At 47.3% G+C, this 18,965-nt stretch overlaps 1 protein-coding gene across 1 annotated transcript in view; it reads right to left on the reverse strand.

Annotated features, from left to right (window-relative positions):
- Nucleotides 1-293: 293 nt before the first annotated feature.
- Nucleotides 294-18,965, reverse strand: part of LOC138301540 (olfactory receptor 6N2-like) — an 83,158-nt gene continuing 64,486 nt past the window's right edge. Inside the window, exon 2 of the mRNA XM_069242057.1 lies at nucleotides 294-1,237. Coding sequence (XP_069098158.1) covers nucleotides 294-1,237 — 944 coding nt within the window. The remainder of the gene's footprint in view (nucleotides 1,238-18,965) is intronic.

Raw genomic sequence — 18,965 nt, forward strand, 5'->3', positions numbered from 1 at the left:
AATGCAAACTTATACGGAGTACAGGAGAGGGGAAATTTGCTGCATTTTTTAACATAAGTTTGGTACACAACCAAACGTTCTCTAATGACGTATCAGAGAACTTTCAGATCTGGACAACCTCCTGCAGCCTGGCCTTCTCTGGTGCTTAAATCTATACAGTAAAGGATGGTGATTGAGCAGATGTGTGGGCAGGTTGAAAATGCTTGGATCATTTAATGAACGAAAATACACTTGTTTGTCCAATCCTCTTACTGAGATTCAGACAGTGCATGCACACAAATATGTAATTGTGATTATTCCTGGTGCAGCATCTTGCCCAAGGCTTGTTTAAACTCATTGTTGCGGAGAGTGTATATCAGAGGGTTTAGTAGCGGTGTTACCGCAATATAAAGCAAAGACACCACCTTGTCTTGTGAAAATGTATGGCCTGCTGGCCTCATGTACATAAACATGACAGATCCAAAAAATAAAGACACCACAATGAGGTGAGAGGAACAGGTGGAGAAAGCTTTCTGACGCCCTGCTGCAGATGACATTCTCAAAATTGTGTATATGATGTACATGTAGGTAATCAAGATGAACAAGAAGGTGCTCACATTCATTGTAGTGGCAAAGGCGAAGAAAGTGATCTCTGTTAAATAATCATGCTTACAAGAGAGGCTCATCAGTGGGCCTCGGTCACAGAGAAAATGGTTGATTTTATTTGGGCCACAAAATGGCAGCTGCGATATGAGAGCAATAGGGGCTAGGAACCAGAGGAATCCTGCCACCCAACAAGACAGAGCTAGTAGCATACAAACTCGACTACTCATGAGTTTTTGATAATACAAAGGTTTGCAGATTGCCAGTAATCTGTCATAGCCCATAAGTGTGAGGAGGAAACACTCTGTGCTGCCCAAGGCGAACTGGAAATAGAACTGGATGAAGCAGCCGGCGAAAGAGATTCTTCTCACATCCTGCAGGAGGCCAGCCAGCATGTTGGGAATGGTGGATGTTGTATACCATATCTCCAGGAAAGATAGGTTGCTGAGCAAGAGGTACATCGGTTTGCGGAGATGGAAATTTGAATGAATTACAACGATTATAGCCAAGTTTCCAGTAATGATTAAAAGGTAATCCATCAGGAAGAGGAAGAAGAGGATACTCTTCACCATCTGATGGCTGGACAATGCTTGGAAGATGAAGCTTTTTAATGTACTGTGATTATTCATGACTTCCATATCTGACCCAGTCTGCACTGTGAAAAAAAAGATACAGTGGCATAAGAAGAAGCGGCTGTACAAGACAATTATTTAGGATAAATCAACCGAATAACCAACTCATCAATTAAATGTTTCCTTTGTCCATGTGTTTTGTACTCTCACTTACTTGTCCCCTTAACCTGATGCATATATTTCTGTGAACTATTATTTCTACAATTGGTAGGCACAACCTTCCTCTCCACTAATTGAGACACACTAAACTAAAAAGGTGAGTTGCTATTTCAGTTGTGTCAGTTATGCCTGACATCCGGTAGTTAATAAAGTGTTCACTATTGAGTTGGGTTTGGGGTTGGGTTACATGTCTACAGATGATAATATTATTATTATTATTATTATTATTATTATTATTATTATTATTAGTCTGTAATCTGTATAACCTGTAGGCATATATTTCTTAATAATCAGCAACTTGTGATGCACCAATCGCCAATTATAATGAAAAGACATCAGAACTGACTATTATAAGGTTATAACAGTCGAGTTCTGACATCACAATGCCTGATGCCAAAGCCAGCAGACGAGGTGAAAGGCAGGTGAGGTCACAGAACATAATTAAATCAGCTGTTTAAAGCAACAAACAGAATGTTGTTTCTCTTTCTTCTGCACTATGTTAATAGCTTACAATGGCAAGCATAGAGAATATGTTTATTTTGTGTATTGCTTAAATAGAGCATATAGGTAGAATCATTCTGCATTTTTCTGCACAATTTGAGTTACTGCAATTTTTTTAGGTGCCTTGTATTGAACTGTTTCTAATATCTGTTACAACAAATAACTAACAGATTTGTGATGTGTTTGATTTTTATTCTTCATATTTGCAAATATGCCTGATCCTAAATATGAAAGAACTATACACCAAGGTTTTAAGTGGTTTGTAGGAAAGGTGACAGTGTGACCATGTATTATATGGGATAAAGTACGCCCTGGCGTACATGATAAGGATATTGCAGTTCCCCTCAGAGTCCCATAGCCCTTTAAAGGTATTTAACCTTCAGCCTATTTCCTCTACATGGTAATAATAATAATAATAATAATAATAATAATAATAATAATAATAATAATACTAATAACAACAATATTGGCAATTATTTTTCTTCTTCTCCTTCTTCTTCTTATTACTATCATTATTATTATCATCATCATTATTATCACTGTTATTATTATTATTATTATTATTATTATTACTATTATTATTATTATTATTATATCTTCCTCTCCCCCAACTTCTTATTGCTAGCTCCCCCTAGCCACTTTGCAATAGTGTGATGCTTTTTCAGTATTAATTGGGTGCTTACTCCAAAAACTGTTAACACAAATTTACATAGAAACTAGCTACACTACTTTGATTTATTTGGAAGAGGTACACCCCACATCTTCCAAGCCACTTTACTTGAACTGCTTACATTTAATTCAGCCAGCATGGCTAATGCTGGGGGAGTTTAAAAAAGTAATACATATAGAATGGAACAATAAACCTGCTTATAGTCAGTAAAATCATACAAATGAGTGGGTTCTCTAGGGAATACAAATAGACTGACCACGTTTTAGAATTAGTATCACATTTGGAGATTGCGATTATATTTTATTCAAATAAGATAATGTCAATAACAACAGGCTGATACTACTTCTCTGACAACTGAATTTATAATGGCATGTTTTGTTTTTTAGCCCTCAATACTAGAAAGTATGTGCTTGTATAATATGAAACATTGATGAACTCTTTACATTTAATTACGATTTCAACAGTCTCTACTGCAAATGTGCCACTAGTAAAATAAGGAAAATGAGTTGTATCTCTCAAATTTTAACAATGCTACTTTGTATCTTTAAGCCACTTAATTGTGGTGTACATTGCAGGATTGCTGCTTAGCGGTTTTATCACTGGATTTGCTCAGATGTTGTTAATTTGAGATTTTTTGCAAGGTTACTATTTGTCCAACATAATTTACTCAAATATCAGCATGTACACTAATTTCAGTACTGTAGGATACTGGCCCAATTTGTGGTGGGTACCTATGGTTCTTACACCTTATACCGGGTCCAGTTATCCTTTATTAGTGAAATGTAGACAGTGTCTAGAAGCCAGGCTCTCTAGGGGTAGGGTGGATGAGCAGCCAAGGCCTAACTAGGAGACATGCAAAGCTCATGCAATATCACTACAGTCACACAGTACACAGTACTTACACACAAGAAAGAAAATACTCAGTGTTACAAAAACCAAGGTACTTTACTTTGGTGACACAATTACCAAAAATACCATAGAGACTATACTCCCTTAGGAGGTAAGTAATACACAAATTATGTACACTAGTATCCAAAATTAGGAAAGAAAATAGTTAGAAAACAGTGCAATTAGTGAAAATCACAATTGTTAGACATGGACCTAGGGGGAATACAAACCATATACTAAGAAAGTGGAATGAGAATGTTGGTTTCTCACCTAGGCAAGTGTAGTGTGTAGAGGGGCACTAGGAGTATTAGAAAACACCAAAGGTAAGTAATAGAACCCACCCCACAGCCCAGGAAAGCAGGAGTAAAACACATTAACTTTCCTAGAACACATAAGAACATAAGAAAGAAGATTATGCAAAAACCAGAACAGACTGCAAGATACCAACAGTGGATTACTGGACCTGAAGACCTTTGAAAGAAGGGGACCAAGTCCAAGAAGCACAGAAGATTACAGGAAGAAAAGGAGCCCCCGCTAACCCGGATAAAGTTGCAAAAGAAGAACCACCAGTGAAGAAGATCAGTCAGCATTGCACCCAAGAAGACGGAGTCAGGTCCTGGTTGGTGCAAGTGATGTCCCACACCGGGTAGAAGATTTCAGTCTAGTTTGTTTTGCTGAACTCAGCCAACAAGCCTTGGTAAATGCAAAACTTGACGTTAGCAGAAAATGGTGCTAGCCAGGACCAGGAAGGGCCAGGTGGACTGTACCCAGGAGGGGAAGTCCAAGGGGGCTCTCAGCAACTGGAAGAGCCCACAGAAGACAGGCAACATGACCAGGAGTCCCACAGCACGGGGACAAAGAAGGTGCAAATGGAGGTCCATGCAGCACGTAGACAAAGGCTCCCACATCACCGGGGAACCACTCAGGAAGCTGTGCATAGCAGGATGGAGTGCTGGGGTCTGGAGCTACATGGACCATGAAGAACTTCTCGGATAAATGCCAACAAGCCTTGGTGACTGCAAAAAATGCGATGCAAGGGGGTACTGTCTTCTGTGGCAAAGAAAGCTCTCACCTGCCCAAAGTTGGACAGTAGGACGTCAGGATCATCAGGACCACTTCAGTCCACCACTTGTGATGCAGGATCCAAGCAGCTCAGTAGGAGATCAAGCCACTGGTCATCAATGCAGTAGGTGCCTGCTGAAGCAGGGGAGTGGTGCCTTCACCCCTAGGGAGATTCTTTCACTCTTCTGGTGCAGGCTGAAGATAGGCTGACCTCTGAGGATGTATGACTAGGATACAGTTGCAGTTACTGGCAGGAGCTGAAGATACAAAGTTGCAGAAGTTGTCTTGGCCTCTTTGTTGCAGTTTATAGAGTTCCTGGAGGGTTCAGATGCAGTTTCTTTGGTGAGAAGGTGAAGTGGAGGATGCAGAGGAGTCCTGTTGGAGTCTTGCAATCTGAATCTGAAGAACCACTGAAAGGAGCAACCCTAAATAGCCCTGAAAGGGCGACTGGTCATCTAACCAGGTAAGCACCTATCAGCGGAGGGCTCTGACGTCACCTGCTGGCACTGGCCACTTAAATGCTCCCAGAGTTCCCTGCTAACCCTGGAAACAAGATGGCAGAACCCAGGGACACTCTGGAGGAGCTCTGAGCACCACCACAGGAGTGGTGATGGACAGGGGAGTGCTCACTCCCCTTTCCTTTGTCCAGTTTTGTGCCAGAGCAGGAACTGGGGGTCTCTGAACCGGTGTAGACTGTATTATGCAAGGATGGCACCAAACGTGGCCTTCAAAGCATTTCCAGTGGGTTGGGGAGGGTACCCCTCCCAAGCCTGTAACACCTCTTTCCAAAGGGAGAGAGTGTAACACCCTTCTCCCAAAGGAAAGCCTTTGTTCTGCCTTACTGGGCTCAAGCTTTTCAAGCAACAGGAGGGAAGAAACCTGTCTGCGAGGTGGCAGCAGCTTGGCTACCAGGAAACCCTCAGAAGGCTGAAATGGCAATACTGGCGGCATCATACAACCAATGCTTGCAAAAGCCTTGGGGTATGATTCAATCATGTTTGATACCAAACAGGCCTATGTTCGGGGCCACCATTATGTAGCTAAAAACATAGGTATTGACATATGTCTAGTATACACATAAAATAGCGTATCCGCACTCATGTAGTCTGGGAAAATGGTCCTGGAGGTCATGGCGGCACCTCTGCTAGTGCAGGGGTGCCCTCACACACAGGTACTCTGCACCCTGCTCTCAGGGATGGAGGGCCTGCCATAGGGGTGACTTATAAGTAACCTAGTGCAGTGTAAATGGCAGCAAAAAAGTGCTTGCACTCTTTCACACAGGCTACAATGGCAGTCCTGCAGAAGTCTTTGCACTGGCTCCCTATGGGTGGCAAAAGATATGCTGCAGCCCATAGGGATCCCCTGGAAACCCTCTGCCTGGTTACCTAGGTACCATATACTAGGGACTTATAAGGAGGTATCAGTATGCCAATTGTGGGTGAAATACTGGGTTACTAGTATGCAGCAACCAAATTTAGGGGATAGAGAGCATAATCATAGTGGTCCTGGTTAGCACTAACATCAGGCAGAAAATGAGGGTAACCATGGCAAAAAGAGGGTACTTTCCTACAAGTACCTATTTATTAGACCATATTTAACTGGACTACAACAGCATGTCTATAGTTTTAGACATATCCACCAGACTGCAGCACAAACAGAACTATAAGAGACTGATCAACCACTCTTAAATGGCCACCTCCCTTTTTCCAGCAGCAGGGACAAGAGTACTAAAATTCAGGCCAACCCACTGATTGTCGAATGCTTGTACTATGATACTTTACCCAGAGATAAACCAGGGCCAACAACTATAAGAAAGATGACGCAATTCTAACCACCCATAATAGAGGAACTAAAGCCAATTTCTCAAGCTGTTGAGCTGGATCCCCCATGCCCCGTTTCCCCAGAATATTTTGAAACCAATTGCTGATGCTATTGCCCCCTCTTACCATGATCTATTCGCAGTTTCTCTTCATTCTGGGGTAGTACCAGAGTCACAGAAGAGAGAAAATCGAATTCCCCTACTCAAGGAGTCCAATGCCACTCTCAAGGTTCTAGCACACTTTAGATTGTTCTCTTTATTACCAGCAACCGCAAAGAATCTTGAAAATACCGTAAACTGCCAGCTCACAACTTTTGTCGTGGAAGGCAATCTCTAGCACCCTTGACTACCTGGGTTCAGGGAACGACATAGCACAGCGGCAGCACTGCTAGAAATGTCAGAATCCATGAAAGCAGGCTTGTATTCCGGATTTAATGTAGCCTTGGTGCTATTAGACTTGTCAGCAGCATTTGACACTGCAGATCACAAAATCTTGTTACACAGATTGGAGTCCTTGGGGTTAACTTAATCAGCTTTGTGCTGGCTGTGCTCCTTTTTTTTAAAATAGTGAGTGACTATTATTAATTAAGCTCTTCCGCTCCTGAGTAAACCATTGAAATGGAGGGTTCCTCAGGGCTCCCCCCGAATACCACTCATTTTAATGTTTATATGATACCACTTGCATTTTTGGTTGAGCCTTTTGGCATCAAGGTAATATCGCGCGCTGATGATACTTATTTACTGCTTACATACGAATGACAGGGCCAAATAATTAATTTCACTCTGTATGAAAGGTCTACTGGGGTGGCTTAAGAAAAAACAGCTTGTAACTCTGTCAAAACATATATTCTGTTGTTTGGGTCTAACTCACTACCAAAGTGGAAAGAAGCCAGGCCCATTAGTAACTCCCTTCCAGCCCCCATCAGAGGTGACAAGAAATGGGGGCATCCTATTTGACATACAAAGATCTTTTAAAGCCCAGAAGGATGTGGTAGGGAAATCCTGTATCTGCATCCTAAGAATACTCAGGAAATGTCTGAACTTCCTTCCACGTGAAGGGCAGATTGCAGTGGTTAGGGCTCTTATTATGTTGAGGCTGGAGTATTCTAATGTTCTGTATCTGGGAATCCCAGACTATCTTCTCCAACTTCTCCATGTTGTGCAGAACATAGCGATCCACACCCTCTATAAGGTGTCCAAGCATTCCTCTGTTTCTCAATTTCGAGACCAGCTCCAATGGTTACCAGTCTGTAAGCATATTTCATTCAAGCACTTACAATGATTCACCAAGCCCTTCAAACACTGGACCCAGTTACTTGAATGAGGGAATCAGTGAGTATAGACCTGGTAGGACATTGCGCTCTAGTAATGCTCTCCTATTATCAATCCCCTGTTTTAGGAAGAAACGTGGTGGGGGCTCCTCCTTTATGGTCCTGGCCGCAAAGTTCTAGAACCAGATCCCTGTCCATCTGAGAGCCATTACAGTTGAAGTAACCTTCAAAGGACCCTTGAAAACGTACGTATTTAAGCTTTATTCATATGGCTTGTACCTGACTCTTCGTACACCCTCCTACCTGTTCTTTTATGCCAAGCACCAGGACACTCACTGATTAGTCACCCTCTGTGGCAAAAATGCAAAGTATTGACACTTTTTTAAAGAGCTTTTAAGGTAACGTATATGTACAATGATTGCCCATGAGAACCTGGGTAAGTGCAATAAGTTAAACAAATGTCTTATGAGACTCATTCACCAACATGTCTAATTTTGCTGTGAAAGTGTGCAAACACAATTAGCCACTTGTATCATATGCAAAGTTATTGAAAAAGGGTACAGAATACAATGGCCCGTCGAGGTTCCTCCGGGCCGAAGACCGCCAGTGCTGGCGGACTTCGCCAACCATATTATGACAGCTGGTAGCCCTCGGCCCTTTTTCAGACAGAGAGACGCCAGCACCCATACTCGCAGTCGGTGCTGAAGTGGAGGCTGCTCCACCATCACCGCCACGTCATCAGAACACTGCCCACCGAATTACGTCCCAGTATTTGGCGTGGCAGTGTTCTGGTGACGGGGTGCTGGTAGCGGAGCAGCCCCCATGGATCCCGTTCCCTCCCGGAGGATCACTGGAACAGGTAAGGTCATCATCCGTTAGGGGAGGGTGATGAGGGGATGTTGTGTGTTGTGTGCGTGCATGGGGGTGTGCGTGTGAGTGAGTAGAGGTGTTGTGTGAGTGGGTGTATGCATGCGGGGGGTGTAACATGTGTATGGGAAATGTGACATGTATGTATGTGTGCATGTGTGCATGTATGTGTGCATGTATGTGTGCATGTATGTGTGTGAGTGGTGTGAGCATGTGTGTAGGGGGCGTGGGGGATGTGTGTGGGGGTTTGTGTGGGCGTGGGTGGGGAGGGGGTCCTACCACATTTGAGGGGTGGTAGGGGGGTCGTGGGTGTTGTGGGAGGACTCAGGGGAGTGGTGATGGGGAGATCCCAATCATTGCCAGGGAACACATTCCCTGGCACTGATAGTGCCTACCGCCATGGATTTAGAAATCCACGGCAGTATGCAGGGTCCTGATACCGCCGGTGGTCTAGTGACGGCCGCGGGGCTCGAGACCGAAGTCTCCAGCCCAGCGGTCATTACCACCCTGGCGGTCGGTGTGTGAAAGTGGCGGTTTTGCATGGAGGTAACCGCCATGGTCAAAATCCCATTTTTTTTTTTCGCCGGCCTGTTGGTGGTATTACCACCGCTTTAGCATCGACCGCCAGGGGTGTTATGAGGACCAATATCTTGTATGATGATGATTTTCACATTTTTAGTATAAGGACAATATACATTTCATTATGCATCAACAGTATTGTAGACAATTTTGTACTCAGACAGACAGTGAACTAATATGTATACAACAACATAGAACAAGGCACTAGACAGATTCCAAGGTGGTATATGATTTTATATCAAACACATGTGAGCAGAGATCCTGTCTGTTCATATATGTGTCTATGATTTGTTTGGGGGGCTTTCCTCCTGCAGGCAATAGGCCTGCCCACAGAAGTAAGGTACCATTTTTTGGGCAACTTAGGGGAATGCTAGGTAGAAGAAAATTTGTGGGTCCCACAGATTCTAGAACTTTCCATCACGGATATGTGAGGAAAAGATATTTTTTAAGTCAACGTTTGAAGCTTGCAAAAATTTGGGATAAAAAATGCTAATGAGAGCCACACAAGTCACCCAACAATAGATTCCCAGAAATTGTCTAGTTACCAGAAATGTACAGGTTTGCTAGGTTTCCCTTGGTGCTGGCGAAGCTAGGGCCGAAAATCCATATTTACCCACATTGGAAAGAAGGGGTCAGTTTTCAGTGGAAAACTGTGAATTGTCCATGTTGAGTTTTGACCCATTACCTGTTGCTGGCACTAGGCCTACTCAAAGAAGTGAGATACCATTTTCATCAGAGGACATGTGGGAGCAAAGAATAGTAGAACGTTTATTACCCATTAGATTATACTGCATTTATATCTTGCAAATTTAAGCCAGTATGTAACTAATAAGTAATTTAAAAAAATACCCCATAAATCATATGCTATTACATGTACCTTAAACTCCATATTTTGTGCTAATTTCAGAAATACAAAGGGTTCCTTGATACATATTTTTCACTCTCAATATTTCACCATATGAATTGGTCTACATTTGATGCACAATGAAAAACCTTTGTATGGCGCAGTTCCATTGTTGGCTCTGGCTACCTTGGGTTCTTAGAGGAGCTATTTAACTCCACAACCAGTAGGTTGTACGTCAGCTATAATAACAAAACATTAGAGATTAAAAGGTTGTCACGAATGACTGTTTTTCCTACTCGTTTGCAAAATTTATTTATTTTAACAGTTAGTTTCTTTGGGGAGATCTTGATGGATCTACATTTATGGCCCCTTGCCAAATTTGAGCTTTTGTCTACTTTTCAGAAATCTATTGATTTCCTGGATTACTCACGGTTTCCAAAGTGATTACCACCACAAAGGAGGTTGAGAGCATAACAAAAATTTGAAAATGGGATACTTCTTTTAAAAATGCCAAAACTGTGGAAAAAAATAGTTTTTTTACACAGCTCTGCATTTCTTGCAAGCTGGGAAGATTATGACTTTAGCACAGCAAACCGTATGTTGATGCCATTTATAGGAAAAAAGGAACTTTTATCCTCAGCATTTTTTTCCTATTTTTCCCCCCAAAACACAAAATTTAGCCATATTTTGCCTATTTTCTTGGTCCCCTCCAGAGTAACCCACAAACCTGGATACCATTGTAATCCCTAGGATGTTGGGGAAAAAAGACACAAATTTACCTTATGTGTAAAAAAAAAAGTTGTGGAGCCCTAGTGCAAACTACCTCAAATAGCTAAAAAAGAGCTCAATACTGAGGGGAAAAGTCTTGGCAGTCAGGGGGTTAATGCTCACGTATATGCAGTATGCAGTGAAGGTTCACTTGGTTTTAAGCATTCGTTATTGCTTACCTAGGAGGAGGTGTTATGGTTTTATTGCAAAACGTGTGACAATCACACACAAGCTGGCAAGATACAGGTGTGTTTTAGTAATGCTCCCATTCCTTCCCTAACTATTCTGCTCAATTCAGCACCCTGGGTCCCCGATTCAGTCACCATAATAAATGCTGTATACCTCCAGACAATTATCTGCTACACTGCCCCGATCAGTATTTTCGGGCTCCTAAAGGATGCAGAGACCCTGAGGCCATGCTGCCTTCCACACACCCATCATGGTGGCTGCCTACGACTGCTGCTTATGAGACCAGGTGCTGATAGGGAGGATCAGAGGTTCCCCGGGACCCAGTGCGAATTTCAACCTCCTCCTCTGCCTAAATTCATTTTCCTGCACCAGTGGGGGCCCCCACCGACGCTGTGCTACAGAGATCCGGGACCATTGCCCTTAAGACAGGCAGGGCTTGTGGTACGACCAAGACTACTACTGTTTGCGTCCTGGGTCAATCCACAGCCCGGGTGACTACGTGGCCGTGCGGTTGCTGGTGGCGTGTCCCCAGCCCAAACACACCTGGAGACTGATACTGGGGGATACTGATGTGGGAACTACTGACCTCACCCACAGCTGCACATTCCAGACCCCATTCCCTCTGCAACATGGACTCTGAAGTGGCTGATGCTGATGAAGCTATAAACAAATAAGGGGAAGGGGTTTGGGGCTAGCCGAGGGTAGACAACTAACTCATACCATACTGATCTGTTACTACCCTATTTCAGTCACCTCTCACTGGCTACAAACTGGCCCTCAGATTCCGGACACCACACCATAAGCAGGGACTGTTTTCCTGGAAGCACCACACAGATTTGGCTAAGGATGCGCACCCTTGCTCCCCCCTGCCAAAGCAAATTATGGCCCTCATTACAACCCTGGCGGTCGGTGTTAAAGCGGCAGTAATACCAGCAACAGGCCGGCGGAAAAAAAATGGAATCACGACCATGGTGGAAACCACCAACACAGACAGCCACTTTAACACACCGACCGCCACAGTGGTAGAAACAAACACCGCGGTGGTAACCGCCAACAGACAGGTGGAAGACAATGTACCGCCAACTGTATTACAAGGCACCAATCCGCCAGCTTTTCCGGGGCGGTACCAAGACCATCAAAAGCACGGCCGAAACAGTCTTTGGAACGGAAACCACTCACCTCTCAACACCCAACGAGGAACCAGGACTCCATGGAGCCCGAACTTCAGGTGTTACCAATGTTGGTTTACCTCCTCTTCTACCAGGAACATCAAAGACGGCGGCGATGACCACGGTGAGTACTGCACCTAGCACACAGGGGAGGGAGGAAGGAAAAAGAGAGTGACACACACATGCAACACGCAACACGCCCACCCCGCCCTCATCCACAACACCATACACACAAATACATGCAACAACATTACATATACACCCCGTAACCCTCTGGAAGAACGCAAGGACCAAATGAAATGATTGTTATGAGTGTAATCATCGAAAATCCAGATGGGCAACATGTCTGTAAGAGATCAATATATACAAATATGTACAGCAACTACACAAGTCAGCAAAGTGTTCCATTCAATGTCCATGGACCAGTGGTCCCAAAATGCATGGGCGAAACCCACACATGACACCTGCCTCAAAACGGAGAGAACACTGCTGGGGCATCAGGTTGAAAAAAAAACAGGTACCTCAGGGGGAAGGGGAGGGGGCACCTCTGCCGGATGATGGGATGACGCCACTGCTCCACGAGGGGGTTCCATGCCCACTGCTTGCTCCTGGGGAGTGCAATGCCACAGTCTCTCAAGTCTCTCAAGTCTCTCAAGTGGGTGGTTTGCCCACTGCTTGGTCCTGGGAGTACAAAGCCACAGTCTCTCAAGTGGGTGGTTTGCCCACTGCTTGGTCCTGGGAGTACAAAGCCACAGTCTCTCAAGTGAGTGGTTTGCCCACTGCTTGGTCCTGGGGAGTGCAAGACCACAGTCCCTCAAGTGGGTGACATGTTCCACTGGAGGGGGCTGAGTGCCCAGAGTGCTTCATCCTGCCAAGGACTGGGGTAGTGGATGTCTTTCTCCACTGGTTCTGGAGGGGGCTTAGTGCGCACATTGCTTCATCCTGCCAAGGACTGGGGTAGTGGATGCATCTCTCCACTGGTTCTGGAGGGGTCATGGTGGCCAGAGTTCTGCACATGGTGTGTGGCAGTTCCCATTCCCTCACCTGGGTGTCAGAGCCATGAGAATATTTGGGAACAGGTACCATGATACTCCATGGGGGCAGAGACACCTTGGGGCGACTTTGCCTGCCAACTGCTGGTATTGCCAGTGCTGGTTGTGGTGCCTCATGTAGTGTGTGCATGGTCCAGGAAATATCCTGCAGCCTTGGACGACTGCACACTGGGGATGATGTTGATCTCGGCTGTGGTGGCACTGTCTGAGCACGTCACAGGGCAGGTGGCGGTGGGTGCGGCGGTGTCTGTGGCGGAGATGCTGCCAGTGGTGCATGTGTCAGCACCTGTGGAGGGAGACAGCAGGAGGTCTCCTGCAGCCACATACGGCTGCTCACTGGGGACTGTAGCAGAGGCAGCAGACGTGCAGGTGGCGGTGTAGGTTGCTGTTCTGTCTTGCAGAAGCGGTGATACCAGTCCCTCACTCGGAGGCTCTGTGCCCTGAGGTGACTTCCCTGTAGCCTTGTGTCCCTTCCCCACCTTGGAAGTCGCTGCTGGGACCCTGGCACTGTCCTCTTTTGTCTTGGAGGAGGCCTTGCTGGGTGGTTGGTGTGGCTTTTCCCTACGGCATGTGGGCCCCTTCTTCACCTTGGCAGGTGGTGGAATAGGGTGATCCTTGGCCTCACTAGGTGGCACACTGGCAGCCCTGATGTGTGCCGCCCACAATTTTACTGTACTTACAGGGACCACAGTGATTTCGTAGCTGAGGTGCTGGGCTGGGATCTGGACATCCTGGCCCTAGGGGAAGGACGGGGGGGGGAGGTGTAGGGAAGAGGTCAATATTAGCCAGGAAAAGTTTTTTAGACACACTGGGACAGGAAGATGGAGGGGGTTTGGGAGTGGAGGAAGAGGTAGTGGTTGTAGGAGATGTACGTCTGCTGAATTTGGGTGAAGGTGCATGGACTGGAGGCTGTTGTGAGGTGGATGGCTGTTGAGTGGGTGTGTGCCTGCGTTTGTATAATTTGGGAGGAGGGCTCACAGACACACTGGGAGAGGACACAGGGGACGTGTGCATGGTAGTGGGGGTGGTGATTGAACGTGAGTGATGTGTAGTGATGGACGTGCTGGTGATGGAGGTAGTGGCTGAGGATGTAGTGCATGCAGGTGTGATTGGAGATTAGACTGGGAGGGAGGAGGAAGACGTGGAGGAGGGGGACACAGTGGAGGCAGTGGATGTTGGTGTATCTGCATGGGTATGGTGCTTGTGTGAGTGCCTGTGGGATGTGTGGTGCTTAGGTTTGCCATGTCCACTCTTGTGTGTTGATGAGTGTGCATGCTGGTCTGATGGTGTGCTTGGGATAGGCTGAGGTAGCGGGGATTGGGTCTGGGTAGTGGAAGTTGGAGGGGGGAGAGGGGAGGCTGGACACAGGGACAATGGCTGCCATCAGTGCTGAGGTCAGAGCCTGAAATGCTCTCATTTGGGCTGCCACGCCAGAATGAATGCCCTCCAGGTATGCATTTGTTTGCTGCAAATGCCTCTTGACACCCTAGATGGCGTTCAAAATGGTTGATTGCCTAACAGTGAGGGATCTCAGCAGGTCAATAGCCTCCTCACTGAGGGCAGCAAGGCTGACTGGGGCAGGGCCTGAGGTGCCTGGGACAAAGGAGATGCCCACCCTCCTGGGTGAGCGGGCACAGGAAACACGCTGAGGGGCTGCTGGGAGGGCAGTGCTGGTAGGTGGGCTGAGGCTGTACCTGGTGATGCGGTGGGCACAAAGGTGCCCGCCACTGCAAGGGAGCTCCCATCAGAGGAGGAGTCGCTGTCACTGGTGTCTCCTCCTGTCACCGTCGTGGAGCTCCCCTCACCCTCTGTCCCACTGGTGCCTTCAGACTCTGTACATTCACCCTCCTGGGCCATGTGAGATGCAGCTCCCTCCTGCTCTGGTGCTATTCCTCCTCCGCCAGATGATGCTAATGCACACAAGGACAGGGTGACTAAACAGAAAGGGGAGGAAAGACAGAAGAGACACATGGTCAATGCCTGCAACAACACCACCGTTGGCAGACACAACACACAGGGAACAGCCATATGCACTAGGCCATGCACTAACAGTTCAGGGGAAAATAACATGACTATGGGGCACTGTGCCTAGACCCATTTGATGCACACCTGGAACCCACAGGAGCCTGACTAGGTGTAGATGGCCACTACCACTTTTGGGGTTGGAGTGCCACAGAGCCTGCCTAACAAATGACCTACCCTGGCAAGTTTGCCCTGGCCTCGGGGAACCCACAGCCCACTTCCCCCACCCAGACACCTCATTAAGCATGCAGAGTGAGCTTAATGAGACTGTACTCACCCCCTTGTGGGTGCTGTGAGGCCCATCCAACTCAGGCTATGCCACCGCCAAGATCCGGTACATCAGGGGGGTCATGGTGCGACGGGCACCCCTTCCACGTTGGAGGGCCATCCCCAGATGGGCCTCCGGTGTCTTCTTGGTCCAGCGGCGCAGGTCTTCCCATCTTTTGTGGCAGTGGGTGCTCTGTCTATGGTAGAACCCCAGGGTCCGCACTTCCTTGGCGATGGCACGCCAAATACCCTTCTTCTGGTGGGCGCTGACCTACAGGAAAAGTGAACTAAGGATGGATTTTACTCCTCCGTCCATTTCTTCTTAATCATTGGCCACAACTTCCCACCCTGGCCCAGAAATACATACACTGGCCATCCTCACATGCTGCCCTCTGCCCACCCCCCCTGTATCTTCCATCCACGCCACTCCATACATTCATGTCCCATCCATCATGCTCACAGTGTACTCACCTGTTTGTCTGGAGGACTGTAGAATAGCGTGTACTGGGGGAGGAACCCAGCCACCAGGTTGTTCAACTACTCCGTGCAGGGGGCCTTACACCAGACACTGTAGCCATTGTCTCTTCCAGACTCAGGTCACAGCAGCACTTGCAGTGTAGGTCCTCTCCTGTTGAAGGTCAGATATCAAGTGAGTGAACAGATAGAAAATGGTAGTCACGTCCGCCGCAGTGCTTACCGTCACCACCAGCGTACATCGTCATTGGCTCCTGGAACCCATAGGGCCCAATGATAACCAATGCTGAATTGTGCTGCGGTCTTCGTCCGCCTACCGCAATGCTGCACAACGCCAGCGCAGTTACCTCATTTCCCCTTGTCCCTCCTTACAGGTCAGGCAGCTGCCATTTCAGGGGGCCACATGGCAGGACAACTAACTGTGTCACATCACTTTTGTGCAGGAATGCTGACAGACAGCGCCACACACTGATTACATCACAATTGTTCTAAACACCCTTGTGATACCTATGTGGTGTATGACCCTCTGCTCACCCTTCTCCTCCATAGGGCACGTCCTTTGGGGCAGCTGATGAGATGGCGTCATCCTCCGGTGTACAGACTCTTGGCGGACCTGTCGACAATGGAAGACAGACACATCGTTATCACCTACAGACTTGATCGTGCCACATTCCATGAACTGTGTGCCCAGTTGGAGCCAGACCTGATGTCAGCTATCCGCCAACACACAGGAATTCCCCCTCTAGTGCAGGTCATGTCAGTACTCCATTACCTGGCCATTGGGTCCTTTCAAACAACAGTGTCACAGCCAATGTTCTCTAATGTGTTGTGCAGAGTGTTGTCTGCCCTGGTGAAACACATGCGTAGCTACATCGTTTTCCCCCAGGTGGAGGATTTGCCCATACTGAAAGGTGACTTTTATGCCCTGGGATATATCCCCAACATCATTGGTGCCATTGATGGTACACATGTGGCATTTGTCCCACCCCGCAGGAATGGACAGGTGTACAGAAACCGCAAAAGCTACCATTCAATGAATGTGCAGATGGCGTGTTTGGCAGACCAGTACATCTCCCATGTGAATGCCAAGTATCCTTGCTCAGTGATTGACGCTTACATTTTGAGGAATAGAAGCATCCATTATGTGATGGGTCAACTCCAGAGGCACTGTGTGTGGCTTATAGGTGAGCCCAAGGTCCCCACACAGTTTGAATAGGTGTCTGGGTATGGGAGAGTCACTAATGGTTGGTGTGTGTCTAACAGATACCCCTCGATATTTGCAGGTGACTCTGGTTACCCCAACCTGTCATGGCTACTGACTCCAGTGAGGAATCCCAGGACAAGGGCAGAGGAACGCTACAATGAGGCACAAGGGCGAACTAGGAGGATAATAGAGTGCACTTTCGGCCTCCTGAAGGCCAGGTTCAGGTGCCTCCATCTGACAGGTGGCTCCCTATACTACTCACCGAAGAAGGTGTGCCAGATAATCGTGGCGTGCTGTATGTTGCACAACCTGGCTTTGCAACGCTAGGTGCCTTTGCTGTAGGAGGATGGGCCTGATGTTGGACTTGTGCCAACTGTGGAGCCTGTGGACAGTGTGGAAGAGGAGGCAGAAGAAGAAGATATAGACAACCGAAACAACATCATCATGCAAAACTTCCAGTGAAACACAGGTAAGAGACTGGCACTGCTCCTCTCATATCAGACTACAGTAGGACATTGCATGATTCTGCCTTTCTACCTCTGTGTATGGACCCTGACAGCTCACTTTGGCTTTCCATTTCACAGATCTGGGTACCACTTTCTGCCTCCTGCTATGTTTACTGCTGCCCAACAACTGTCGATCATTTGTATGTGAAAATGAACATTGACATTGCTATTTTTCAGAGAGGTTTCAATAACACATTTGTGAAAGTACAGACTGACTCCAGATGGATTTGTGATTCAAGGGTGTTCATTTCTGTGCTAATAAGTGGAGGGGCTGTGCAATGGGCTGGGGTGATGGTGGAGGAATGTCCATGGTGGAGTCCAGTTTATTGGTTTCACAGGTGCATTGTCCAAGGGGGCATAGGAAGTGGATTAATGGCAGTTCAAGGTTGTCAGGGTGACATAGTGGGACAGAAGGGTGACAATCAGGAGAGTCTTATTTCCTGGCAGGGGTCTTGGCAATATTCTCTGTCTTGTGCCTGGATCGCAAGGACCATTTGGGGGTGGCTCTCCTTCTGCAGGGGGTGGGGTGCTGGTGGCCTGTTGGTCCTGTGGCGGGACCTCCTGTCCACTAGCGCCAGCAGAGGTGGAGGGCTGTTCATCGTTCAGGCTAGTGTCAGGGGCCTGTTGGTGTGCCACTGTGTCCCTCGTGGTGTTGCCCATGTCTGCCAGCTCCCCTGCAATGGTGACCAGGGTGGTGTTAATGGACTTCAAGTCCTCCCTGATCCCCAGGTACTGTTCCTCCTGCAGCTGCTGGGTCTCCTGAAACTTGGCCAGTACCGTGCCCATGGTCTCCCGGGAATGATGGTATGCTCCCATGATGTTGGAGAGTGCCTCATGGAGAGTGGGTTCCCTGTGCCTGTCCTCCCCCTGTCGCACAGCAGTCCTCCCAGCTTCCCTGTTATCCTGTGCCTCTGTCCTCTGAACCGTGTGCCCACTGCCACTGACCCCAGGTCCCTGATTGTCATGGGTTAGTTGGTTTGCCTGGGGTCCCTGTAGTGGTGGACACACTGCTGATTGACGTGTCCTGGGGACAGTAGTATGGGCCCGCTGGGTGGGTGCTGTGGTGGTGTTTCTTGAGGGGGAGGTTCGGTGGTGGTTTGTGACTGTGGCAGGGGAACCGACTGTCCAGAGGTCCCTGATAGGTGGGGCTGGTCTTCTTGATCCAGACGCACAGAGCTGCTGTCATCACTGTGGGTCTCTTCTGTGGGGGGACTGGATATGTCTGGAACCTCCTGTCCAGTGACGTTGGGTAGGGGTCCTGTTGGGGTGTAAATGCATAGTTATTATATCTGTGTGTTCCATCTTGTGCAATGGGTGAGTTACCCTCTACTCCTTTGCTTGCATTATTGTCTTTGACCTTATGTGATTGGTGATTTTGGGGCCTGGGTGAGTCTCTCTACTGGACATGCTTTGGTGATGGGTGTCCATGCATTGGTGTTA

The sequence above is a fragment of the Pleurodeles waltl genome, chromosome 6, assembly GCF_031143425.1.
Source record: "Pleurodeles waltl isolate 20211129_DDA chromosome 6, aPleWal1.hap1.20221129, whole genome shotgun sequence".
In the NCBI taxonomy this organism is placed as follows: Eukaryota; Metazoa; Chordata; class Amphibia; order Caudata; family Salamandridae; genus Pleurodeles; species Pleurodeles waltl.